Source organism: Carcharodon carcharias, chromosome 12, assembly GCF_017639515.1.
Source record: "Carcharodon carcharias isolate sCarCar2 chromosome 12, sCarCar2.pri, whole genome shotgun sequence".
NCBI lineage: Eukaryota > Metazoa > Chordata > Chondrichthyes > Lamniformes > Lamnidae > Carcharodon > Carcharodon carcharias.
The window spans coordinates 141,041,343-141,068,106 of NC_054478.1; the positions used below are offsets into that span (position 1 = coordinate 141,041,343).

Sequence of the window (26,764 nt, forward strand, 5' to 3'; positions counted from 1 at the left end):
AGCCAAGTAGCAGTGCAATGAAACATGACAAAATGTGACCACATCTCAGGCTGGTCATTGAAGGGTGAGGAACTTCTAAACAGCTGCCTACCCACAGCAATTCCACTGGAAAGGGAGTTTTATTATCCTTTTGTTACATAATAATTGTGGGTCTTTTCTCCAGGAAAGAAAAGATGACCCGTTAAAGAGTTATTCTTTTTTCTTATTTAATCTTTCACGGGATGTGGGTGTCACTTGAAAGCCAGCATTTGTTACCCATCCCTAATTACCCTTGAACTGAATGGCTCGCTAGGCCATTTCAGAGGGCAGTTAAGAGTCAACCACATTGCTGTGGGTCTGGAGTCACGTGTAGGTCAGACCAGGTAAGGACAGCAGATTTCCTTCCCTAAAGGACATTAGTGAACCAGATGGGTTTTTATGACAATCGATGATAGTTTCATGGTCACCATTACTGAGACTAGCTTTTTTTTATATACTGCAGATTTATTGACTGAATATAAATTTCACCAGCAGCTGGGTGGGATTTGAAGCCTTAGCCTGGGCCCCCTGAATTAATAATCCATTGGCATTACCACTACGGCACCATCTTCCCCTATTATTATCAGTGTCAATAAGTTAGACATGGAGAGGATGTTTCCCCTTGTGCTAAAATCCAAAACTAAAAGCGACATATGTAAAATAAGTCTAATAAAGAATTCAGGAGAAACATCTTTGCCCAGAGTGTGGTTAGAAAGTGGACTCAGTACCTCAAGGAGTGGCTGAGGTGAATAGGATACACACATTTAGAATCATAGAAGGTTTATGGCACAGCAAGAAGCCACTTGGCCCATCATGTCTGTGCCAGCCAAAAGACAAGCCACCCAGCCTAATCCCATTTTCCAGCATTTGCTCCATAGCCCTGAAGATTACAGCACTCGAGGGGCAAATCCAGACACCTTTTAAATGGGCTGAGGGTTTCTGCCTCTTCTACCCTTTCAGGCAGTGAATTCCAGACCTCTACACCCCTCTGGATGAAAATATTTTTCCTTATCTTCCCTCTAATGCTTCTACCAATCGTTTTGAATCTATGTCCCCTGGTCACTGACTTCTCTGCTGAAGTAAATGGGCCCTTCCCATCCACTCAATCTGGGGCCCCTCTCAGTTTTGTACATCTCAACCAAATCTTCCCTCAGTCTCTGCTGTTCCAAGGAGAACAACACCAGCCTAGCCAATCTTTCCTCATGGCTGCAATTTTCCAGTCTTGGGTGGCAACATCCTCATAAAACTCTTTTGTACCCCCTCTAAGTGCAATTTAAGGGGAAGCTAGATAAGCACACGGGGGATTCTCCACGTACAAAGGGGAGTAGAAATTTGGAACTCACTCTTCCAAAGAGCCTGAGTTGAGGCTGGGGGCCCACTGAAAATTTCAAAACGGAGGTTAATCGGTTTTTGTTGGGTAAGGGGGTGAAGGGTTATGGAACCAAGGCAGGTAGATGCGGTTAAGATGGTGATTTGCCATGAGCTGACTGACTGGTGGAGCAAGATCAAGGGCCTCCACTTCCCTTGTTGCTATCGAGTGTCGTGAGAAGGGTGGTGTGTGCCACTGGCACAGAGTATGTTCAAGTGCCCAATGTAAGAAGTTAACACAGACTCAAACTGAGAAATAAAGTAGAGTGGGAGGCAGCAACTTGGGTGAAGCGCAAAGACCAGCACAAACAAGATGGGCTGAAAGGCCAGTTTCTGTGCTGCAAACCCAACCTCACTCTATATTTTTAAAAATCTATTCTTTCATGGGGTGTGGGCATCACTGGCACAGTCAACGTTTGTTGCCCGTCCCTAATTGCCCGTGAACTGAGCGGTTGCCATGCTACTCCAGAGGGCAGTCAAGAGTCAACCACATGCTGTGGGTCCAGAGTCACGTGTAGGCCAGACCGGGTAAGGACAGCAGATTTCCTTCCCTAAAGGGCATTAATGAGCCAGATTGGGTTTTCCTTACAGTCGATGATAGTTCCGCGATCACCATTTACGAGTATTCTTTCACAGCAGGAGGCACTTACCAAAAAATTTTCAGGGTCGGCACCGCCCGCCAAGGCAACAAAGACCCCGGAGGCTTTATTGATCTCCATCTCGTCTGGGGACCTTTCAAAGTCGACAGTCCCTTGTAGCTCACAGTCCAGGTAGAGGCTCACCGCCTCACCCATGACACTGATGGCGATCTTGGTCCATTTGTTGGTCAACTGCTTCACTCTGAAGCTCGCAGCCTCGTTCGACTCATGAGAGCCAGGCTCTGTGTAGTAGAAAATAACGTCTTGCGTTGCTTCCCTGACCTCGGAGAGCTTAACTCCAATGTAGATGATTGACTGGCTGGCGTCGGTGATAGCGAAGAGCACGCCGCTCTTAGGGGACGTTGGCTTGATTGTGAAGAGCAGCGAGAAGTCACGGAAGAATGGACTTTGGAAATGGTCTCTGGCCAGCCGTCCAGTGTTCACATTCGGGCCAAATTTATACACTTGATTTTGGTCAGGCCCATACTCCACGGCAACCTGTTCTGGAGCAGGGTCCCCCAGCAACTGTAGCAGAGTCACCGACTGGTCATTATCTAAAGAGGAGGGAATATGAAAAAAGAAACAAGACTGAATCAATCTAGAATATCAAACTATCAAGGACTTCCAGGACGGAGAATTATGCTTTACAGTCTTTTGATCATGGATCCCTCCTCTGCTGACTCATGTTGGTTTCGTGGACACTTGGCAACTCATTCTTCATGCATGAACTTGACTGTAAACGTCAGCAGTCAATGATTATTGACCAGGGAGGGCATTACAACTGAGTCCAATCCTCTACATATGCACACAACAATGCACTTTCCTTTGCGATGTCCCAGGGTAGTGATAAACAGCTGAAACCCTAGCCAACATCCCTCCCTCCATCTCATCTCAACACTCGAGCCACCGAGCCTCCCAATCTGACCCCAGCTAATCAGCGATGGAATCTGGCACCATTCGGATGTGTCTGGTTCAATACTACGCCATAGAGCCTTGGCCAACGCACAATAGTGTGACACAACAAAAGCAGATTCAATTCCAAACTCATGTTCTTGACACTCCTCAGCCTGTTCTGGATTTCACCTCCTTCTCTATATTTACTTATCTCTCTCTCGACACTCTCATTTTTCCTCCATCTCCCTTCGTGCCCTTTTCAAACTCATCCTTTCCCGGAGGCCCATCTCCTGCTCCCAAACCTTATTTTCAATAACCTCATGACCATCCTCTTCCCTTCCTGGCTTCCATTAAAAATGATTCCCCCTCCTCAGGAACTGTCCACCTCCCACTCAAAGCTGCCATTGTCAACCCCATTGAACAAAGAAAACAAATTCTTGACCGCTCTACCCTTGCAAACTTTTATTCCCCACCTCTTCCTTTCTTTTCTGAGGTCCTGCGAGATGCTGTCACCTCTTAAGTTGTTGCTCGCCTTTCCCTGTTTGGATCTCTCCAATCCATCGCCACAGCACTGAGAGAGCTCCAAACAAAGTCACCAATGGCATCCTCCATAACTGTCACCATGGTGCACTGTCCCTCCTTGACCTTTCTGCCACCTTTGACACAATGTCCACCTCGAACGCCTCTCCTCCAGTGTCCAGCCCAGTGGAACTAGCTCACTCAGTGCCACTCTTACCTACTAAACCGTAGCCAAGACATCTCCAGCAAATGGTTCCCTTCCTCCCACCAACCTCCTCCCCCATCTGCACCCACGCACTGACGCTAGAAGCTTGTGCCATGGACTCCGCCACGTTATGAGATTTGGATTAAGTCTGCGCGTAATGACTATTCCAGCCATTAGAGAAAGCAAATGTTCCTTCCAACTACACGGACTGGATTCAAGCCCCACCACCACAGATCAAAAGGCCCGCGTGATCACCCCTGTATCAATTAGATCCATCCCATTCCCTGCCTCAAGGTAACACGAGCTGTGAAATCTACACGCTGGGTTAAAATTCAAACTAGCCACCTTTGTGGGAGCCACTCGTGGCGCTGTGCAGTTGAGAAGTAAAAAGAAAGAATTTGCATTTATATAACTTACGGGGCATCTCAAAGCACTTTACGGTAAATCAGGTCCTGGTAGTTTTAAGACCCAGGGACAGAAGACCAATCATCTTAGAATCTCACTGGGCTGAGCAGCAATGAATGGATCACATAAGGTCCTAACGCCCATGACAGCCGATCCCCAAATGGTACTTTATTGTCACATGCATGCCCTAGTACCTCCAACAGTGTCTAGTTTGACAATGAGCAGCTTAATCTTTGGCCAAACATTTTCAATGAATTAGCCCATCCAAAAACAGAAGGTGCATTAATCATGAATGTGAGCAGATTTAATTAGATTTTTGTTTTTATGCTGTGCTTTCACAGAGCCTTGACTGCTTTTCTGCCTTTAACACATTCTTCTATCTTACCTTTATGCCACTTTCGACACCTCCTTTAGTCTTTAACACTACCATTAACACTCTCTTTGTCCTGTGTCCATGACATCTTTGTCAATCTCTCCTGAGCTCCCATCTATCCTTGACCTTCTATTTAGCTCCACTCCCTCCCAAATAGTATAAATTCTATTACATCTACTTCTCTTTAGCTCTGAAGCAGAGCCATACGGACTCAAAACATTAACTCTGTTTCTGTCTCCATCGATGCTGTGAGACCTGCTGAGTTTTTCCAGCATTTTCTGTTTTTATTTAATTAGAGCAAACCTTGTTTCCACGCTCTCTCCGGTTAAACATCACAAGGTCATTAAGATGAGAAAGGCCATTATGATATCCAATTATTTCTTAAATGACACTTCTGTCCTCACTAGTCTATTTGGAAACCCACTTAAACAGTGAAACACGTACTAAATTACACACGTGCGCACACACACTCACAAGCACACGTGCGCACGCACACACATGTGTACACGCACACGGCATGGGAATGCACTCCCTTGCACCTTGGCAAATATTCCTCTAAACCATTTAGGATGTGCAACTTTTTGTGAAATTTTCTCACGTTGTGTGTAATTTCATTCCTGCCACCTTCTCTCCCAGTCACCACTCCTCCACAATCCTAGGATGAGGTCATTAATCACGTTCAGCAGGAGGATAGAGGCAGGATGAGGATTAGAGAAAACACGCAAATTGTGATAAATGACAATCTCAGTGCCTTAAATTTTAAAAGGAGTAAATTTAAGATCCAATTATTGGCTTAAGGAATCTGGACACTTTGAAAATGGGAATCTGGGTATACTCATGTTAACAAATACATAAAAAACACAGACAACTAAACTTGTAACAATAATCCCTTCATTAGCAACAACTGAGCAACTGTGCTATGTTTTAGGAGCCTCAGTCACTTGAGGTCCAATTTCAATGACATGAGGTCCAATGCAAGATGTTTGCCAAAAGCAACATGCATGTCATTAACTCTTCACTGCCAGGATGAGATTCCACAGGCATCTTCACTGCTTCAGATGCCGCACAGCCAACACAGGCTCAAGGGCCGCTAAATATCGCTAAAAATGTTCCATGTTCAGCGACAAACCTAAATACCCACTGAGCTCTTTCAAATTTAAGCACGGAAGAGAATTAGTCAAGGACCAAATCATGCCTCCCGAAACAGACCTGGGTTAATGCCGCTTCCTCAAAACCTGAATCCCGGCTTTGTGTTCAAGGAAGTATTGGCATCAAATTCCGATTCAGGAGTCGGGGGGGGGTGGTGGGGGGAGGAATTGAGGAGGAGAATAAGAACCATTGATGGATAAAGACGTGTGAATCTGTCCATTCATACAATGGGGGAAGGGGAGGGCAGGGAAATGGAGATGCGGTCCTCCCGAAATGCATGGCCCCCCCCCTCATCCCGGATTACATAACTGATCGATCACGATGGTAATTATTTACTTCAGCAACAAAGGCCATCTGTTTGCAGTATAGTGTGGAGCTGAGGGACACCCAGGTCAAGTGAATGGTAATGCACATTCCCCAGTCCAGCACTGGCAAGATGACTGTCTAACCTATCTCTGCGCTCTTTCAACTGTTCATCTGAGTTTGGTGGCCGTGTGATCGAACACAGGAAGAGGATTAGGCCATTCAGCCCTGCGAAACTGTTCCGGCATTCAGTTAGCTGATCTGCGCCGGCCTTGGTTCCACACCTTGCCTAACAAAAATCTAATCAATCTCAAGTTTTGAAATTCCAAATTGACGCCCCCGACCTCGACAGCCTTTTGGGGAGAGAGAGTTCCAGTGTCCCGCTCATCACTTTCTGTGATGAAGTGATTCTTGACATCAACCCTGAACAGCCTGGCTCTAATTTCAAGGTTCTTCCCCTTTTTTCTGGACTCCGTTACCCCACCCCCCCACCAGAAGAAATAGTTTCTCTCTATCTACCCCATCAAATCCTTTAATTAATTGGGACACCTCTTAATCTCCCACACACGGGAGAATACAAGCCTAGTTGATGCTTCCTTTCTTTATAATTTAACTCTCTGAGCCCTAGGAAACCTTCTGGTGAATCTGTGTTGCACCTACTTCCAAAGCCAATATATCTTTCTTGAGGTGTGGTGTCCAGGACAACAGATGGGATCCACCAGAACTCTATTAGCACTGTAAAGCTCGATACAATTCTACGGCTTTTTGAAGCAGTGATTGCTCTTATGCATGCTATCCCTCAGCACACTTCATCAAGGGTGGGAGTTAAATATATCAAGCACACTTCTTCGAGGACCATGGCGCCAATTGATGGCTTTTGAGTAGAACACATATCCAAATGGCCCCAGGTGATTTCCTCGTCACCTTTGTGCTTTTTAATTGTACTTGAAGGACCCACGTGGATGTATAATTGACCGTCAACCTACAGTTTGGTCAGAAGTGAAAGGTGAACCACCCATTTTAAAATTCTCTCCTCTGCATAGGCAAAGGGCCAATTTCAGTGTCTTGCACACCCTCGGTTTCAATCACACCTCCTCAGACCAATGTGACCTCACTGTCTGGGCCTTATTTTCTAGATTTCTCTCCCCAAGCCTTCCAGCTTCTCTGTCCTTATGGAAGAAGCTCCCTAAAGTCCAACCCTTCAGCCAAGCTTTTGGTCACGCTCTCTCAAGCCTTCAGGCGTGACTTGGTGTTAAATGTTGTTTGACAGTGCTCCTTTGGAACACCTTGGGATGTTTCCTTTGTCAAAGGCAGGCTATATAAATGCCAATTGTTCTCCACACACACACACACCGGGGGGGGGGGGGGAAATGCTACTGCGCTCACAGGCCAGATAAGCTAACCTCAAACTTTAACCTGGGCAACTTGGTGTAAATCTATTTTAGACTCACTGAGCTGCATTTTATGTGCCTATGCCGGGCGTGTTTCCAGTGGCTGGTGATGGTTGGGGTGGGGGGGGGGGGGGGGGGGGGGGGCGGGTTAAATAGGAATAGGGTGGGTCCCACCACATCCCACCCACCCCCAAGCTCACCCCCATAATACAGGGGAGGGTGCACGGGCACCAAAGTTGGCAACCTGCCCACCATATTTAAATAAATTATTATGGGTCATTTGAGTTTGCTATCAAGCCAATTGACCCCACCCATATAAGCTGCCCATGTCATACTACAATTGGCGTGGGCAGTTGGGCGAGAGTGAGCAGGCCGCTTTCTAGTAAAAACTTCTTCAAAACTTCGGGGGCTGCCTTTTGCGGATTGGGGAGCAGCTCCCCTAAGATAGACCTCCCCCCCACCCCGCTTCCTGCCCGCTTGCTCTGCTCTCACCCTCCTGCTCCAGCCCCTCCCCCCCCTCCCTAAACTGCCCAAACCCTCCCTGCCCACCGGGCCTTCCCCTTCTTCCTTGCTGCAGTCCCAGCAGCGCCCACTAATGCGTCCTTGGCGCTGCCGAGACTGATGGAGCTGCCGGCCAATCGGATTAGCCGGCAGCTCCCGAGGGCTGGGCTTCCTCCCCGTTGAGGGGGCGAAATTTAGCCCGCCCGCAGCGCATCACGGCTGTGGGTCAGGCTGGCATGGAGAGGGTCGGGGGACGAGTCATCAGCAACACCCCACCCCCCCGGCAATATTCTGCCGGCTGACTTTTCAGACATTGGGTGCAGTTCAGTGAGTCTCTGTCAGCTTCCTTTTACTACCAATTAAGGTCCAAAAGCAAGAAGTAGACAGGTACTTGGATAATAAGCTCACTCAGCGGTGCCAGGCCGTACCAGGGGGGGATTGCGAGGGGCGAGGTGCTAGCTTGTACCATTGCCCAATCCCACTCAGGGCACAAGTGGCCACTGTGTCTCGAACAGGGATAAACAACTGAGAATTCTTCCTTCCTATTGCTATCCATTAACCCCTATGGGCAGAGGGCAATGGTCAGGTGATTGTCTCAGTCTCTTGCCCAACTGGCACACAAACTCTAGGCTTTCCCATGAAGACTGACCAGTATCAGAGGACACTTACTGCCCTCCCCCACCCACCAGAGGCCTCCAGTGACCTTAGAAACTTACATCAATGTCAGACAAAGTCAACATGGTTTTACGGAAGGCAAACTGTGTTTGACAAATCTATTAAGACTTTTTTGAGCATGTAACTGATAGGGTGGATACAGGGGAACTGGTAAATGTAGTATACTTAGATTTCCAAAAGCCATTCAGTAAGGTGCCACACAAAAGTTTAACATGCAAGATATGAACTCATGGAGTTGAGGGTGATATATTAGCACAGACAGAGGATTGGTTAAAAGTCAACAGTAGGGATAATGGGGCATTTTCAATTTGGCAGTGGAGTGCCATAAGGATCAGTGCTGGGGCACTGAGCTACATTAATGACTTAGACAAAGAAACAGAGAGTAATGTATCTAAATTTGCTCGCAATACAGAGCTAGGTGGGAATGCAAGCTGTGAGGTGGACACAAAGAGGCTACAAGGAGATACAGACAGATTAAGTGAATGAACATCAAGGTGGCAGATGGAGTATAACATAGGGAATGTGAGGTTATTCACTTTGGTTGTAAAATTAAAAGAACAGAATATTTTTTAAAAGGCGAGAAACTTGCAAATGTTGATGTTCAGAGAGACTTGGCTGTATTCGTACAAGGAACACAAAGTTAGCATGTAGGTGCAGCAAGCAATTAGGAAGGCAAATGGCATGTTGGTCTTTATTGCAAGAGGATTGGAGTACAAGAATGGGGAAATCCTGCTGGAGTTGTACAGGGCTTTAGTGAGACCACACTTGGGGTGCTGTGTACTGTTTTGATCTCAATATTTAAGGAAGGATATACTTGCCTCAGAGGTACAGCAGAGGTTTATAGATTGGTCCCTGGGATGAGGGGGTTTTTCTGTGATGAGAGGATGAGTGAATTGGGTCTATATTCTCTGGGGTTCAGAAGAATTAGAGGTGATCTCATTGAAGCATACAAGATTCTGAAGGGGCTGAATAGGGTAGATACTGAGAGGTTGTTTTCCACTGGCTGAGGAATCTAAAACATGGGGGCACAGTCTCAGAGTAAGGGGCTGGTCATTAGGACTGAGATGAGGAGAAATGACTTCACTCAAAGGGTTTTGAATCTTTGGAATTCTCTACCCCAGAGGGGTGTGGATGCTCCATTGTTGAATACATTTAAGACTGGGAATCAAGGTTATGGGGAGCGGGTGGGAAAGTGGAACTGAGGCTAAAGATCAGCCATGACCGCAATGAATGGTGAAGCAGGTTTGAGGGGCTGAATGGTCCACTCCTGCTCCTGTCTGTTCCGTTGTGCGCTCAGACAGAGCGAAAAGACAAAATTAGAAAGCAATGTAGACTCTCCGGAGAATCACTCTACATCACGATTCACTGGACAGTCAACAATAAAGGATGGAGCACTCCTTCATCTGTTTTAAATGCAAGGTTTCACAAATAAAGCTTTCCCACTGATCCAATTCCAGCTTCCAATGCAGACAGGAATTCCTCCCATCCTGAGAGGACGATAAACAGCTCTGGCCGTTCGATGGATTCTGCTCACAACATTTGCTAATACACTCAAGGCCATACCTCACAAGCAGTAGAGCTTTTGCGTTTCTGGGAACCCAACTCAGCAGCGCGTGAAAGAAAAAAGAATTGCATTTGCTTTTCATAAGCTCAGGAGCAAGTCCAAAGTGACTTACAGCCAATTAGGTACTTTAGAAGGATAGGAATCAAACTAATCAATCTGTGCACAGCAAGACTGCACAAATAGCAGTGGGCTCATGACCAAGAAATCTTTTGTCTGTGGGGGTGAATGAATATTGGGGAGGACTCACCTCGAAATAGTGCATTGGGGGGTCTCTTGAGTCCACCTAAGAGGCCAGGTGAGACCTTGGTTTAATATGCCTCTACTGAAAGATAGCACCTCTGACAGTGCAGCACTCCCTCGGTACTGCACTGGGAATGTCAGCCTAGATTTTACGCTCAGGTCAAGCAGGACTTCAATCCACAACCTTCTGACTCAAAGGGGAGACTCAGCTAAGGCTGACAAAATGCAGGAATCAAATAATACTAAGAGGCATGGAACCCTAGAGCCGTCAATCGCGCACATAAGGAACAGAAAAGGTAATCGGAGTACAAGTCAGATGGGGCTCAAAGGCAGTCAGCTTGGGAATCTGATGTTGAAGGGGCCCAATTATTCCCCTCACTCCACATTCTCCAAAGTCAGGTCATCAGGAACAGGAAGAAAACTCAAGCTCCCATGCATGCCTGGCTTTCCTGCAAACAACTGGCTGTGCAGTTCCCAACTCTTCCTGGAACCATGAACACTCTAATTGAGCACATGCCCAGCGGTTACTTGAATTCATAAGCAACCAGTCGGGAAATCGGTCCCCCAGTCCTCCTAACATCAGTCTGCAACATCCAAGAACAGTCATCATTCAACTGAGTGACCTCTTCTGTTGCAGGTTGGGGCCTCTGAGCAGCTTGCCAGGCCATTTCAGAGGGCAGTTAAGAGTCAGCCACATTGCTGTGGGTCTGGAGTCACATGTAGGCCAGACCAGGTAAGGGCAGCAGATTTCCTTCCCTAAAGGGCATTAGTGAACCAGATGGGTTTTAACAATCTGATACTCTCGTGGACACCATAACTGAGATTAGCTTTAAATTCCAGAATTGTTAATGCATTGAAGGTAAGTTCCACCAGCTGCAATGGTAGGATTTGAACTTACGTCCCCAGAGCATTAATAAGGACCTCTGGATTACCAGTCCAGTAATGTTACCACTACACCACCAGCACAACTCGCCAAGGCGCCTTTGACAGCACCTTCCAAACCCACGACTGCTACTATCTAGAAGGACAAGGGCAGCAGACACATGGGAACATCACCGCCTGGAAGTTCCCCTCTAAGCCACTCACCATCCTGACTTAGAAATATATCAACGTTCCTTCACTGTCGCTGGGTCAAAACCCTGGAACTCACTCCCTAACAGCACGGTGGGTGTACCTACGCCACAGGGACTGCAGCGGTGCAAGAAGGCAGCTCACCACCACCTTCTCAAGGGCAACTAGCAAGCAACAAATGCTGGCCCAGCCAGCGATACCCACATCCCAGGAAAAAAAATGTGTAAAATCCAAGAGCGTAAATCCCAACGATAGCCGTAATTCAACCAGCGTACAAACTGAGCCTGCAAATCACAGTTGACAACTTTATGTTTGACAAAAAAATCGTCAGGGTTCCCCAACAAAACAAACAGAGCTGCTGATGCTGACGCTGGAGTGGGAACGGGGTCAAAGTAGCCAAAGTGCAGTTGGCTGGAGTTACAGGTACATCCCTGGTTCCCTGTGATTATTCGGAAACACAGCGTGACAGGGCTCAGCAGACATGCCTGACAGACAAAACATCCGCAAACGAGGCTCTGAGGAAAGGACAAACATCCCCTTGAAATTCCACATCTCACCAGAGCCGACATAACGCACAGGTGGGAATAGCCCTGTGAACAAACCTCCTCTGACCTTTCTGAGGGAACGTACATGGGAAAGAAGTTTTGGTTGTGGGGCGAGCTGGTTAGTGACAGATGTCCGATTTCAAGAGCTCAGCCGTCGCCAACTCAAACAGCCATTAGTGAATAGCTCAAGACGGTTTAGCCTTGAGAAAACCCATCATGTGGAAAATGTGCAACTATGGGTGCAGAGAAACTGTAAACCTTTGACAGGATTGCAACTGCAATTGTTTTGCTCTCGTGCATTTAGTCGCTGACAGAGAAGTTCCTTTATCTGAAAAAAGGGAATTTGAATAGTGTCACTACTTAGCTATGCAGCCATGTAACAGAAACATGCATCCCATGAGTTAACTCCAGCCTTGCTGCTCCCAGTTCCAGGATTGCCAGTCCCAGGTTCTCCATTTGCACTGGAGACTTAGGGAGGGGGGGGGGTGTTGCCAGCTACCCCTTTACTCGCTGGCCTCTCTAGTCCCACATTTGGTGGTGCAGCTAATTGGCAGGCTATTGGAACTAGCTATTACTAAGGAGTAAATCAGACAGCAACCTCCAGCATCTGCACATGGGCGGTTAAACACGCATGTCTGAGTTGCTCTGCACCTGTCGAAGTCTCACTTTACGGGCATTATGTCGAGAGATCCTGCCTCGAAATAAATGGAACTCACCAAAAAAAAAGTTAGGGGCTTGTCCATTGCAGAGTAAGTGTACTTTTAACCTCATATTCAACCTCAATTACAACCAACCTCTCTAGTGCTGAAAATTTAATTTTACAAGTGTAGAATCTCATTCCTTCAGATTTTAATTTTGTTTGGTTTTTAAAGCATTAAAAAAATACTTTAGTTTCACTTCATCTTTATATCTAATCTCTCTCTCTCTCTCTCTTTCTTAATCCCATCATTCTTTCCCTCTCAATATTTTGCATTCTGTACCTGATTTTACATTGGACACTCTAACTTATACCTGCTGGTTTGAACTTTGTGTCGCTCAGTAAGGATTCTGCAATTGGATTGGTTAAGGAGACATGCCATTGCTTACCCTGTTCACTCAGGCCCCGGATTCTCCGTAGAGGGTGCAGTGCTGTTTTGACTTGCTATTTACCACAAATCACAGCGCAAAGCCCACGGAAAATCTGTGGGCAAGTGTAGGCGTAATAAATAGTGAGCGCCATTCGTTTGAAGTTGACTGCAAAATCCAGCTCATCGTTTTCCAGTCAACCAATTACTCCATTTCAGAATTCTCACCCTTGTGTTCAACCCCCTCCATGATTTCGCCCCTTCCCTATATCTATAACCTCCTCCAGTCCTGCAACCCTCGGAGGTCTCTGCACTCCTCCGATTCTGGCCTCTTGCGCATTCTCCACTTCTTCATCCCACTAGCACTATTGATGGCCTTGCCTTCAGCTTTCTGGGCCCTCAGCTTTGAAATGTTGTTCCTGAACCTCTGTTTCCTCCTTTACGATGCTCCTTAAAACCTACCTCTCGCCAAGCTTTTTGGTCACCCCTCCAATATCTCCTTATGTGGCCTGGTGTCAAATTTTGCCTGATTACGCTCCTGTGATACGCTTTGGGGTGTTATACTATGTTAAAGATGGAGTGGGTAACGTCCCTGCCTCTGAGCCTAGAAGCTCCGGGATCAGGTCCCACTTCAGGACCTGATGGTCATGGAAGGTGTGTTCATAACGCAGCAAACACGCCAGTGGGAGGCGGTAAGAGGAGGGATTCCTGGTCAGCCATGTGATGGAAAGAACATTGGAGCCTTTGCCATCACTATCCGTAGCTCCGGAGCACAACATGCATGGAAAAATGCGTGATACTCAGAATTCCCGAGTGGACTGTAACACCCCATTACATTAAAAATGCTGTATGAATGCAAGTTGGTTTCGTCTTTTTATAGCACATACATATAACCTCCTCCCCCTTCAAGTACCATGCCCTAAGAGGGCGTTGGCTAAAGTGGATTGGTCCATGATGATGCTTGGCAAAGTACAGCAGTGGTTTGCCATTGCCTTCTGCCGTGTGGCTGACCAGGGAACCTGACTGCGCTCATCACCTCCACCAAGCGTATTGGAAGGATTTACAGGTCGATAGTCAGGTTGATACAGGTTGGCCATCAGGTCCTGGAGTGGGACTCGGACCCGGAACTTCTGGCTCAGAGGTAGGGACACCACCCACTGCGCCACTAGACTCCCCGTTATATAATTTATCTACACTCTTAAAAATTAATCTGCGGGTCACTAAGACAATAAAGAACGGCAGCGACACTGAAAACAATTGCACACAAGCATCCTGTGAGTCTTCACGATGTGCTGTTGCTTCAGAAACATTTCAAACCCAATTCAAACAATGTCCCAAACAGTTTAGATTAGCCTTTGTTGAAGGCTATCAGGAGAGAGGGGGGTTTATCTGAAGAATTGAACTGCCATCGAAGTACTCTGCCACTGTGGACAGTGTTGGCCTCCTTAGTTAAGGATGTATAGAAGCATTTCAGAGGTTTACCAGACTAATATCAGGAATGGGCAGGTTGTCCTATGAGGAAAGGCTGGACAGGTAAGGCTTGTATCCACTGGAGTTTAGAAGGGAAAGAGGCGAGTTGGTTGAAACCTTTAAGATCCTGAGGGGTTTTGACAGGGTGGATGTGGAGAGGGCGTTTCCTCTTGTGGGAGAATCTAGAACTAGGGGTCACTGTTTAAAAATAAGGGGTCGCTCATTTAAAATAGAGATGAGGAGAAATTTTTTTTCTACCAGAGGCTCATGAGTCTTTGGAATTCCCTTCCTCAAAAGGCAGTGGAAGCAGAATCTTTGAATATTTTTGAGGCAAAGCTAGATAGATTCTTGATGACAAGGGGGGGGGGGGTGAAAGGTTATTGGGGGGTCGGCAGGAATGTGGAGTTGAGGTTACAGTCAGATCAGCCATGATCTTGTTGAATGGCGGAGCAGGCTCGAGGGGCCTACTCCTGCTCCTAATTCGTGTGTCAGTATGAAGTACGTGCCAGGATTGTTATAAACACCTGGGTGACAGTGATGGGTGCAAGTCAATCATTTTGGAGTGTTACCTGCATTGCTGTTCTCACTCCTGAGCCTTGTCAATGCCATCCTTACCCTGACCACCAGGCAATGCCAGGGCTGACTCACCATCCCAAATAACAGGCATAGAGGCACGGATTCCACTGCATTAGCCTGTAGCGGGTGAAGAGTTGCCAACCCTCCAAGACTGACCTGGAGTCTCCAGGGTCATAAGCCTTTACTCCTGAACGTGGCTGCAAACAAGCCGGGGAACAATCATACAGACATTAGAACAAAAGGTGTGTGTTTTCTCTTAATTCCTATGAACTGTTAAAAGCATTGGAGATGTGGGAGGGGGAAAGCTTCTGGGCTGGAGAGGGTGGCTAGAGGTGGGGGGAGGTGGGGGGGGGAGAGGGGGGTCACATGATGATACCTCCAGGAATGCACCCAGTCAGAATAGACAACCTTATGGAAGTACTGACCTGTTGCACACTCCACATGTCAGCATGGTGGTTGTGTGCTGGGGGTGGGGGGGGGGGGGTTCCTACTGTCTGCTCATAAAGCTGGAGGCAGCCCCGTCTTGGCCTTTTGGGGTATCCTGGCCATAGGGAGCGGCGGCTGCTGCTGGAGCTGCAGCTGTCAAAGATGGACGCTGACCTCCCAGTAAGCCCAGTTGGGTCGGGGGTCGCGTGGGCAAATCAGGCAGGTCCTGGAGAGGGGAAACGTGAGAAGGAGGTGGTGGGGGTGGGGTGGGGAGGGGTGGGTCTGGTGAGTTCGGCGGGGGTGGGTGGTGTTTCCACAGGGGACGGGCGGCCCTTGCCTCTGGGAGCCCATCAGTGGGCCACAGAGTACGCAATCAGGAGGCCCCCCACCCCCCCCCCCACCCCCGGTCCACAAGGCTCACCAGACAGTCTCTGCATTGGCCACTTAAGGGTCTCAATTGGCCTCTGGTCAGGAAGGTTGTCCTCTGCCTCTTCCCCCACTGATAAAATTCAATGGCGACAGAAAAGTGACTGATGCTCCACCCCTTACCTTCCCTCGCCATTTTACACAGCCTCCCATACCTGCCAGCATGACCCTAGAGGGTCAATAAAATTCAGCCGACAGTTAATGACTTTCCACCCACAAAAGCGAAAATATGCCCCCCCCGCCCCACAACCCCACATTGCTCACATTAACATAGACTGTCCATTCCATCAAGCTCGCTGCTTCCAGCCTCCACAGAGGTTTTTAACCCCCATTGGTCTCCCCTCCCCCACCATTTATTAACCTCTTTAAGGAACATAAATTTCATCCTTTCGTTTTCCAACTCAATATTGTACTGTGCACAAATGAATATATCTACAAACAAAATGTACAGCATTAAAATGATGACTGCATTCTATCTCCGCACCCAAGTCTAATCAACCCTCATCCCCTAACTCCACTGGGTGTCAGCCTTGGTTCAGGGGGTAGCACTCATCCCTGGTCAGAACACTGGGGGTCCAAGCCCCACTTCGGAGGCTTGAGCAATTAACCTAGGCTGACACCCCCAGTGAAGTGCTGAGGGAGCGCTGCACTGTCATTAGGGTGCTGCATTTTGGACGAGGCATTAAAGCGGGGCCCCGTCTGCCCTCTCAGACAGACGTGAAAGATTCCACGGTACCCTGTCAAAGAAGGGCTCGGGAAGTTTTCCCTCGTCGTCTAGCCAATATTTGTCCCTCAACCATCATCACCAAAAGCAGGTTATCTGCTCGTTACCACATTAGTTTATGGAATGCTGCTGTGCATAAATTGCTTGCCGCCTGTCTTATATTGCAACTCCAAAAAGTACTTAATTGGTGGTGAAACACTTTGGCACATCCTGACGTCCTGATGGGCGCTGTATACCTGACCACTACACATAGCTTCCGTACAAGGTGATGGTCGATTCACTAGTGGATTTTGTGCTATTTTCTATTAGCACAGGAAGCCAGTCAGTTGAATGCTCCTGCATCAACTCTTGGCAAGAGATATCCAGTTACGTTCTCATTAGGGCAGAGAAGGTTATGGGGAGATTTAAGCGCTGTTCATTACTTACTCTATCAAAATCCTTTATGCTTAAGAGATAAATGATCCCACTGGTTGCAAGTCATAACTCGAATACACAGATTTAAGGTAAATGTCAAAAGGTCCAGAGCTAAGGTGAAATTATTTTATGCTGTGAGCTGTTGTGATGTGGAAGATGCTGCCTGAAAGAGTGGTGGAAGCAGATTCAACAAGAACTTTCAAAAGGGGATTGGATATGTTCTTGAAAAGGAAAAATCCTAAGGGTTATGGGAAAAGAGGTGAGTGGGGTGAATTGGATAGCTCTTAGAAAAAGGGCTTGATGGGCCAAATGGAACATAGGACTTAGGAGCTGGAGTAGGCCATTCAGCCCTTCAAGCCTGCTCCTCCATTCAATAAGGTCATGGCTGATCTGGATGTGGAGGATGGACAATGAATGCTGGCCTTGCCAGCGTCACCCATATCCATGAATTGGTTTTAAAAAAACCATGTCAATCAGTGTAGCCAGTACAACACAACCAATTCCGATGATGGTCAATTTCAGTGTCCCGGCATATTACAGTGATGGGATACAACACCTACATTGATTTACCTTCCTCCTCCTCCTCAGAGCATTGGCCATATTTATCAATGCGGGAATCGAACAGTTTCTGGACTTATTATTTTGCAAGTACGTTATGAGTGACTGAGTGACAAATACACACAACCCTCAGCATCTTGGTTGGGGGGGGGGGTGCAATTAATGCCCTCACCGTTGGCTTTCCTTCCTATTAAGTCTTTTTTATTTATTCATAGGATGTGGGTGTTGCTGGCTGGGCCAGCATTTATTGCCCATCCCTAATTGCCCTTGAGAAGGTGGTGGTGAGCTGCCTTCTTGAACTGCTGCAGTCCATGTGGTGTAGGTACACCCACTGTGCTGTTAGGGAGGGAGTTCCAGGATTTTGACTCAGTGTCAGTGAAGGAACAGCGAGATATTTCCAAGTCAGGATGGTGAGTGGCTTGGAGGGGAACTTCCAGGTGGTGGTGTTCCCATCTATCTGCTGCCCTTGTCCTTCTAGATGGGGTAGTCGTGGGTTTGGAAGGAGCTTTCGAAGGAGCCTTGGTGAATTCCTACAGTGCATCTGTAGATGGTACACACTGCTGCTACTGTGCATCGGCGGTGGAGGGAGTGAATGTTTGTGAAAGGGGTGCCAATCAAGCGCGGCTGCTTTGTCCTGGATGGTGTTAAGCTTCTTGAGTGTTGTGGGAGCTGCACTCATCCAGGCAAGTGGGGAGTATTCCATCACAGTCCTGACTTGTACCTTGTAGTTGGTGGACAGGCTTTGGGGAGTCAGGAGGTGAGTTACTCGCCGCAGGATTCCCAGCCTCTGACCTGCTCTTGTAGCCACAGTATTTATATGGCTGGTCCAGTTCAGTTTCTGGTCCAAGGTAACCCCCTGGATGGTAGGGGGGGATTCAGTGATAGAAATGTTTGTTTTAAAATCATAGAGTCTTACAACATAGGAGGCCATTTGACCCATCGTGCCTATGCCAGCTCTTTGCATGAAGTATTTACTCTTTACTTTCAGTCAGAATTGAGAACTAAAGCATTCTTACTACAAATATACACAAGCTCACCAGATACCGGATTTTAAAGAAATCTCAAGTAGCATTGCTAAGAAAAATCTTCTAATCTAAGCAATAAGGGAAACTTGATCGCAACTGTTGTGTTTTCTGGGTTCTGTGGGATTCAATGAAAACCTTTCGAGCAGAACACAAGCCAGAAAAGATAGAGAGAAGCTCAGAGGCCAAATAGAAGAGAACAGTTCAAAGAATAGTCAATGGCATGAATTCTGACGAGAATACAGTCATATTGTACTCAGATTCCCCTCGCACTGACTGCACCATCCCCCCTCCCGCCTCCCCCGACCCCACCACACCCCACCCCTCTGCTGCAGACTGGACATACATGTCACCTCCTCTCCTCGCAGAGTTGGACCCTGCTCAACCCTGGTTTCCAAAGGAATGTTATGCTTGGATCAGGATTTTTACAGGTGGCAGAGATTCGCCAGTTTGGAAAGCATCATACGATTGGCCCAGTTAAAATCACTCAGTCAACAGCTGTCAAGCATTTCAAAGCAGGCAAGGTTTTCAATGATGTTTGGCAGTATATAGGCCAATGAGGTTGGAGATTTTTTTACAATTCCTTAAGAGGAGTGAATTTTTCAGAATTAGCTCTCGGTTCAGCTTATGTCTTTGTAAATTCCTGAATGTCTTTCTCTGCCCAACACAAAATCCTGTTCAACCTCAACACAATAAGTTACACACACACAACCACTCTCACACATACCTTCACACTCACTCACACATCCGTTTACCCAAAACACACCCACCCGCGCCCCCTTACACAGACACACCCACCTGCGCCCCCTTACACAGACACCCCCACCCGTGCCCCCTTACACAGACACCCCCACCTGCGCCCCCTTACAGACACACTCGCCCGCACCGCCTTACGCAGACACACTCGCCCACGCCCCCTTATGCAGACACACTCACCCACGCCCCCTTACGCAGACACACTCGCCCACACCGCCTTACGCAGACACACTCGCCCGCACCGCCTTACGCAGACACACTCGCCTGTGCCCCCTTACACAGACACACTCGCCTGTGCCCCCTTACACAGACACACTCGCCCGCACCGCCTTACACAGACACACTCGCCCACGCCCCCTTACACAGACCCACTCGCCCGCACCGCTTTACACAGACACACTCGCCCACGCCCCCTTACACAGACACACTCGCCCGCACCGCCTTACACAGACACACTCGCCCATGTCCCCTTACACAGACACACTCGCCCACGCCCCCTTACACAGACACACTCGCCCACGCCCCCTTACACAGACACACTCGCCCGCACCACCTTACACAGACACACTCGCCCATGTCCCCTTACACAGACACACTCGCCCACGCCCCCTTACACAGACACACTCGCCCACGCCCCCTTACACAGACACACTCGCCCGTGTCCCCTTACGTAGACACACTCACCCGTGTCCCCTTACACAGACACACTCGCCCGCGCCCCCTTACACAGACACACCCACCTGTGCCCCCTTACGCAGACACACTCGCCCACGCCCCCTTATGCAGACACACTCGCCCATGCCCCCTTACACAGACACACTCGCCTGTGTCCCCTTACGCAGACACACTCGCCCGTGTCCCCTTACGCAGACACACTCGCCCACGCCCCCTGACGCAGACACACTCGCCCACGCCCCCTGACGCAGACACACTCGCCCACGCCCCCTTACGCAGACACACTCGCCCGCGCCCCCTTACAGACACACCCACCTGCGCCCCCTTACACAGACACACTCACCCACGCCCCCTTACACAGACACACCCACCTGTGCCCCCTTACGCAGACACACTCGCCCACGCCCCCTTATGCAGACACACTCGCCCACGCCCCCTTATACAGACACACTCGCCCGCGCCCCCTTACACAGACACACTCGCCCACGCCCCCTTATACAGACACACTCGCCCGCGCCGCCTTACGCAGACATACTCGCCCGCGCCCCCTTACGCAGACACACTCGCCTGCGCCCCCTTACGCAGACACACTCGCCCGTGCCCCCTTACGCAGACACACTCGCCCGTGCCCCCTTACACAGACACACTCGCCCGCGCCGCCTTACACAGACACACTCGCCCGCACCGCCTTACACAGACACACTCGCCCATGCCCCCTTACACAGACACACTCGCCCGCGCCGCCTTACACAGACACACTCGCCCGTGCCCCCTTACACAGACACACTCGACCATGTCCCCTTACACAGACACACTTGCCCGCACCGCCTTACACAGACACACTCGCCCATGCCCCCTTACACAGACACACTCGCCCGCGCCGCCTTACACAGACACAGTCGCCCGTGCCCCCTTACACAGACACACTCGCCCATGCCCCCTTACACAGACACACTCGCCCGTGCCCCCTTACACAGACACACTCGCCCGCACCGCCTTACACAGACACACTCGCCCGTGCCCCCTTACACAGACACACTCGCCCGTGCCCCCTTACACAGACACACTCGCCCGCGCCGCCTTACACAGACACACTCGCCCGCACCGCCTTACACAGACACACTCGCCCGTGCCCCCTTACACAGACACACTCGCCCGCACCACCTTACACAGATACACTCGCCCGCGCCCCCTTACGCAAACACACCGACCCACGCCCCCTTATGCATACACTCATAGAAACTGAACTGGGCTAGCCATATAAATGCAGTGGCTACAAGAGCAGGTCAGAGGCTGGGAATCCTGCGGTGAGTAACTCACCTCCTGACTCCCCAAAGCCTGTCACCATCTACAAGGCACAAGTCAGGACTGTGATGGAATACTCCCCACATACCTGGATGAGTGCAGCTCCAACAACACTCAAGAAGCTCGACACCGTCCAGGACAAAGCAGCCCCGCTCGATCGGCACCCCATCCACAAACATTCACTCCCTCCACCACTGATACACAGTAACAGCAGTGTGCGTACCATCTACAAGATGCACTGCAGAAATTCACCAAGGCTCCTTAGACAGCACCTTTCAAACCCACGACCACTACCATCTAGAAGGACAAGGGCAGCAGATAGATGGGAATACACCAACTGGATGTTCCCCTCCAAGCCACTCACCATCCTGACTTGGAAATATATCGCCGTTCCTTCACTGTCACTGGGTCAAAATCCTGGAACTCCCTCCCTAACAGCACTGTGGGTGTACCTACACCACAGAGACTGCAGCGGTTCAAGAAGGCAGCTCACCACCACCTTCTCAAGGGCAACTAGGGATGGGCAATAAATGCTGACCCAGCCAGCGACATCCACATCCCGTGAATGAATTAAAAACTCATAACTTCACACAAACACACATGCATGCTCTTACACACACAAACACACACACCACCTTACATACACAAACACACACCTCCTTACACACACAAACACATACCTCCTTACACACACAAACACACACATCCACAACTCCTAATGCAAATACTCACACACACATACCCTTATGCAAACACACCCACCCACACACCCTTACACACACCCTGTTACACACACAAACTCCCTTACACACACAGGCACACACACCCTTACATGCATAAACACACACACCCCCTTACACACACATCCCCTTACACACACACTCAAAAAACACACACATCCTTACACACACATGCATACACCCCTTTACACACACACTCACCCTTATACAAACACTCTTGCACACAAACACCCTTACACCTACACACACACCCTTACAAATACACACTCACACCCCCTTTCGCAAATACTCTTGCACACACACCCACCCTTACACTTACACACACACACCCTTACACAAACACACACACTAACCCCCCTTACACAGACACACACACCTTTACACAAACACACTCTTGCACACACGCACCCTTACAAAAACACAAACACACCCCCTTACACAAACACACACACCCCCTTACACAAACACTCTTGCACACACACACCCTTACACTTACACACACACACCCCTTTACAGAAACACTCTTGCACACACACACCCTTACACTTACGCATACACACCCTTACAAAAATACACACACACATCCTTACACAAACACACAAGCACACATTTGAAATTAGAATTAGGATTAGGATAGGTTCCTGATGGCCAGCAGGGACATGATGGGCCGAAGGGCCTGTTTCTGTACTGTATAACTCTATGACCCTTACACAAACACTCAGACACACACACACTCACCCTTACGCAAACACTCACACACACCCTTACACAAACAAACACACAAACCCCTCTACCCACACATGAATACGCATTCACACACACACACACATGTTCGCTCATAAAGTACTCATGCATGCGCATACCCGCACTTCAATACCTGCCTCTATCCACACACACACCCCCCAGCAAACATTCACACACACACACCCTTACACAAACACACATACAAACCCCTCTACCTACACATAAACATGCATTCACACACAAACACACATACAAACACACGTTCACACACACCAATACCCACCTCTGCCCACACACACCCCCTCACACTCCTCTCCATGCATCATCACTATTTAACCAACAGGATATATGCTGCTGCTTGGCTCTGCTGCTTTTATGAACTGTTTGAACCTAGCAAGTGCAGCAAACTTAAAACAGAACCTTCAGCATTGATTAGATCGGAGGTGGAATTCCAAAGAGAACTCATTTTTAGCCTCTTAAACCCCATCAACATGAAGGTTTGTAAACAAAGCGGGAGTCTCAGAGACACACAGGTCAGATGTTCACACTTGACAGCCCCCCTGACTGCAGTAACAGCAATAAACAGGACTTCTCTTAAAACCATTCATGTTTACTCTAACCGTCAGTTTGAGAATCAGCACGAGTAACACTCAGGCCGCCTCCGATTGGATTACAGCAGAAACGGCTCCAGTCAGGACTGACCAGCGGCGCATCTGATCCAAGCACAGGAGGGCACTCCAAACCCAGCCGACTGCTTCAGGATTACAGGCTGGTGCTACACGCTTTGCCCTGGCAACATTGCTGGCAGGATGCGGGCACTCGTGGGCTGCTACAACCTAGGGAAGCCCTTTCCATTTCAATTTCCCGGCCAGTTACTGATTGCAATGATTACACCCGCTCTCGCTCGCTGACCTACGCTGGCTCTCAGTCGAGCCGGGCCCTCGTTTTAAAAATTCTCATCCCTCTGTTAAAAGCCCTTACTGTCTTCACACCCCTCTCTACCCCCTCCACCCCCCCACCCACCCCACCCACCGTCGCCTCCGGCAGACCTCCAAGGTCCTAGGGCCCCTCCGGTTCCGGCCACCCGCACGGCTCCCGTCTTAATCCCTGCTTCTGTCTGTCGAGGCCCGACACTCGATGACTGGCTCCCTGAGCGGCCCTCCCTCCCTCCCCTGCTGAGAGGCTCCCTAATGCCCACCTCCGCGAGCCAAGCTTTTGGGGGGGAGGGGGGGTTAACCTGCCTCGCTGTCTCCTTTTACCTGGCCTTGTGTCACCTCACTGCATTAAAAAAGGCGCCACGCAAAAAATGCAAGCTGTTGCCGGGAGCAGGTCGCAAAGCATCTTAACAAGCGGCAGAAGCTGACTCAAATCAAGACCAGCGCCTCACCAGAAACCCATGCGTAGGCTGATTGGGGGTGGGGTTGGAGGGGTGGGGGTGGGGGCGTGGGGGTGCGGGGTGGGGGTTGGGGGATGTGGGGGTTGAGGGTTGTGGGGGTGCGGGGTGGGGGTGCGGGAGATGTGGGGGGTGGAGGTTGGCGGGGTGCGGGGTGGGGGTTCGGGGGTGCGGGGTAGTGGTTGGGGGGGTGGGAGGGGTGGGTGGGGCGGGTGGAGGATGTGGGGGCTGGGGGTGTGGGGGGTGGGGAGGGTGGGGGTTGGGGGTGGGGGTTGGGGGGTTGGAGAGGTTGGGGGGCTGGGGGGTGTGGGGGATGTGGGGGTGGGGGTGTGGGGGGGCGGGGGTGTGGGGTGTGTGGGGGGTGTGGGGCGTGGGGGTTGGGGGGTTGGAGGGGTGGGGGATGTGGGGGTGGGGGTGTGGGGGGCGGGGGTGTGGGGTGTGTGGGGGGTGTGGGGCGTGGGGGTTGGGGGGTTGGAGGGGTGGGGGGATGGGGGATGTGGGGGTGTGGGGGCGGGGGTGTGGGGTGTGTGGGGGGTGTGGGGCGTGGGGGTTGGGGGGTTGGAGGGGTGGGGGGGTGGGGTATGTGGGGGTGGGGGTGTGGGGGGTGGGGGTGTGGGGTGTGTGGGGGGTGTGGGGCGTGAGGGTTGGGGGGGGTGGGTGGGGTGGGGGTGTGGGGGGTGCAGGTTGGGGGGTGTGGGGGGGGGGTGGGTTTGCATTCGTTTACCTCTGCTGACAGGGAGAGACAGGCACCCATACCCCTCTTCGTCGTCGGGGAGCAGGTGGCAGGGCAGCTGGAGGCCCCTGCCCGCTAACTCCGTCCAGCAGTCATCGCCAACGGCCTCGCAGTACCGGCGGCAGGGCGGCTCGGGGGAGTGGCACCTCGGCGCCAGCAGGCGGCAGAAGAACGCCTCCAGGCCGGGGTGGCAGCCGGAGGGGAGGAGCGGCCGCCACCTCAGCGCGGCCTCCTGGATCTCCGCCACGCTGGCCTGGCGCAGGCGGTTTGGCAGCCGGACGTCGCCGTGACCCAGCTTGCGGCAGAACTCCAAAGCGGGGGGCAGCGGAGAGCAGTCAGTGGGCACTGGGGGTCCGGGCCCCGGCGCCGGCCTGGTAGCGGGCCAGGGTGGAGAGGCGGCATCCCAGGAACCTGGACCAGAAGCCTTAGTAGGGGTTAGTAAATCTAGTCTAGCTCCTGCTGTAGCAGAGCGAACCAGCACACCATTAGTCGCGTTCTGATTAAACACCAGGTTGTTAGCATGGCTCAAATTATCCAGCGCTATCCCATCATGCTTAGAGAGGTCACTGGCGCTCGAAGCGCTGAGAGGCGATTGGCTGTCACTCCAGTTCCCACCCTTCCCGGCTGCCATTTTGTGGCCACCTCCCGGAGCATTGTGGGATAGCTGATTAATCGCACGCCCCGCCCCCGGCGACGATGGGGCGGCTTCATGCACTCGGTCCTCTGTCGGTGAGCGGCCAGTCCACAAAGACCTTCCGGCGGCTTCCCCGCCCTCCGGAAACCCGCCTCTCGCCACGTTCGCGTGCCGCGGTCTACCGGGTGCTGGGCCCGTCCCGGGGCTGCTACCTGGACAGCGGAGGCCACAGGGCGGCTCGGAGGAAGGGGCAGCCGTGGGGTCGCCGCCGGCCAGCTCCGGCCGGCGAGGGGTCCCTGTCGCGGAGGGCGAGGAGGAGTCGTCCGAGGGGGAGGAGGAGGTTAGGGGGGAGAGGGTGGGGGGAGGAGGGGAGGAGGGGGACGCCGAGGGGGGAGGGGAAGAGGGCGGCGGTTCCACCGCGGTCGAACCCTGGCCGGCGGGCGGAGCCGCCGTCACCGCGGGCGCTGTCCCGCCGCCGGCTGCGGTCGTCCCCGACGGCGTGCCGGCCTCGGGGTCGGCGGTCCCCACCGCCGGGGTCGGAGCCCGGCCCGCTGTTCCGGCATCTTCTCCCGCTGTCCTCCCCGCGGCGGCCGGTGGCGTCTCGGGTGTGCCGGCGCCGCCGGGTGCCCCGTCCCAGGTCCAGAGCAGGTCCCGTACGCCCTCCGCCGCGTCCGGCATCTCGGCGCCCGCCCCGGCGATGCCCCCCGGCGAGCCGCCGGCCAGCCGCCCGGCGCTGGTCCGGGGGGCTCCGGTGGCGGGCTGCTCCACCGTGGGCCTGAGCGGGGGCCGCGCGGTGACCACGGGCAGCGGCGGGTTCAGGGTGGTGGCCGTCTTCTTCCCTCCCATTCCGAACCAGTTCAGCCAGCACCAGGCTTCGGGGAGGAGCCCCCAGAGCAGGCAAAGCACCACTAGTTTGCCTGGTGCACTCATTCCAGCTGTCAGCCCAGCTCCACAGTGCAGGGTGTGCTCAGAGATCCACTGTCGACACGAACATGCCCCACAGTGAACACACACACGCACATGCCCTTCGCTCCATAAAAAGCTGAGGGAGAGAGAGAGAGAGAGAGAGAGAGAGAGAGAGAGGGGGTGGGACTTCACCGGCTGCCTCCTCTTCATTGGTTCCCTGTACTCAGCCCCCTCGCTGGGCAGAGTTAAGGAACGGTAGCTGGGTTCAGCTCCTCGTGGGCTCCACTCGAACGCTAAAGGAAACCCAATCCGATGCAGTGCAGAACCTGGCCACTGTCC

General features: G+C 51.1%; 1 protein-coding gene across 1 annotated transcript in view; it reads right to left on the reverse strand.

Moving 5' to 3' along the window:
- Positions 1-26,449, reverse strand: part of LOC121284739 (collagen alpha-1(XVIII) chain-like) — a 224,916-nt gene extending 198,467 nt beyond the window's left edge. Inside the window, exons 1-3 of the mRNA XM_041200291.1 lie at positions 25,948-26,449; positions 24,877-25,815; positions 2,037-2,578 (exon numbers count right to left, since the gene is read on the reverse strand). Of these exons, the coding sequence (XP_041056225.1) occupies positions 2,037-2,578; positions 24,877-25,815; positions 25,948-26,449 (1,983 nt within the window). The remainder of the gene's footprint in view (positions 1-2,036; positions 2,579-24,876; positions 25,816-25,947) is intronic.
- Between the last annotated feature and the right edge of the window lie 315 nt (positions 26,450-26,764).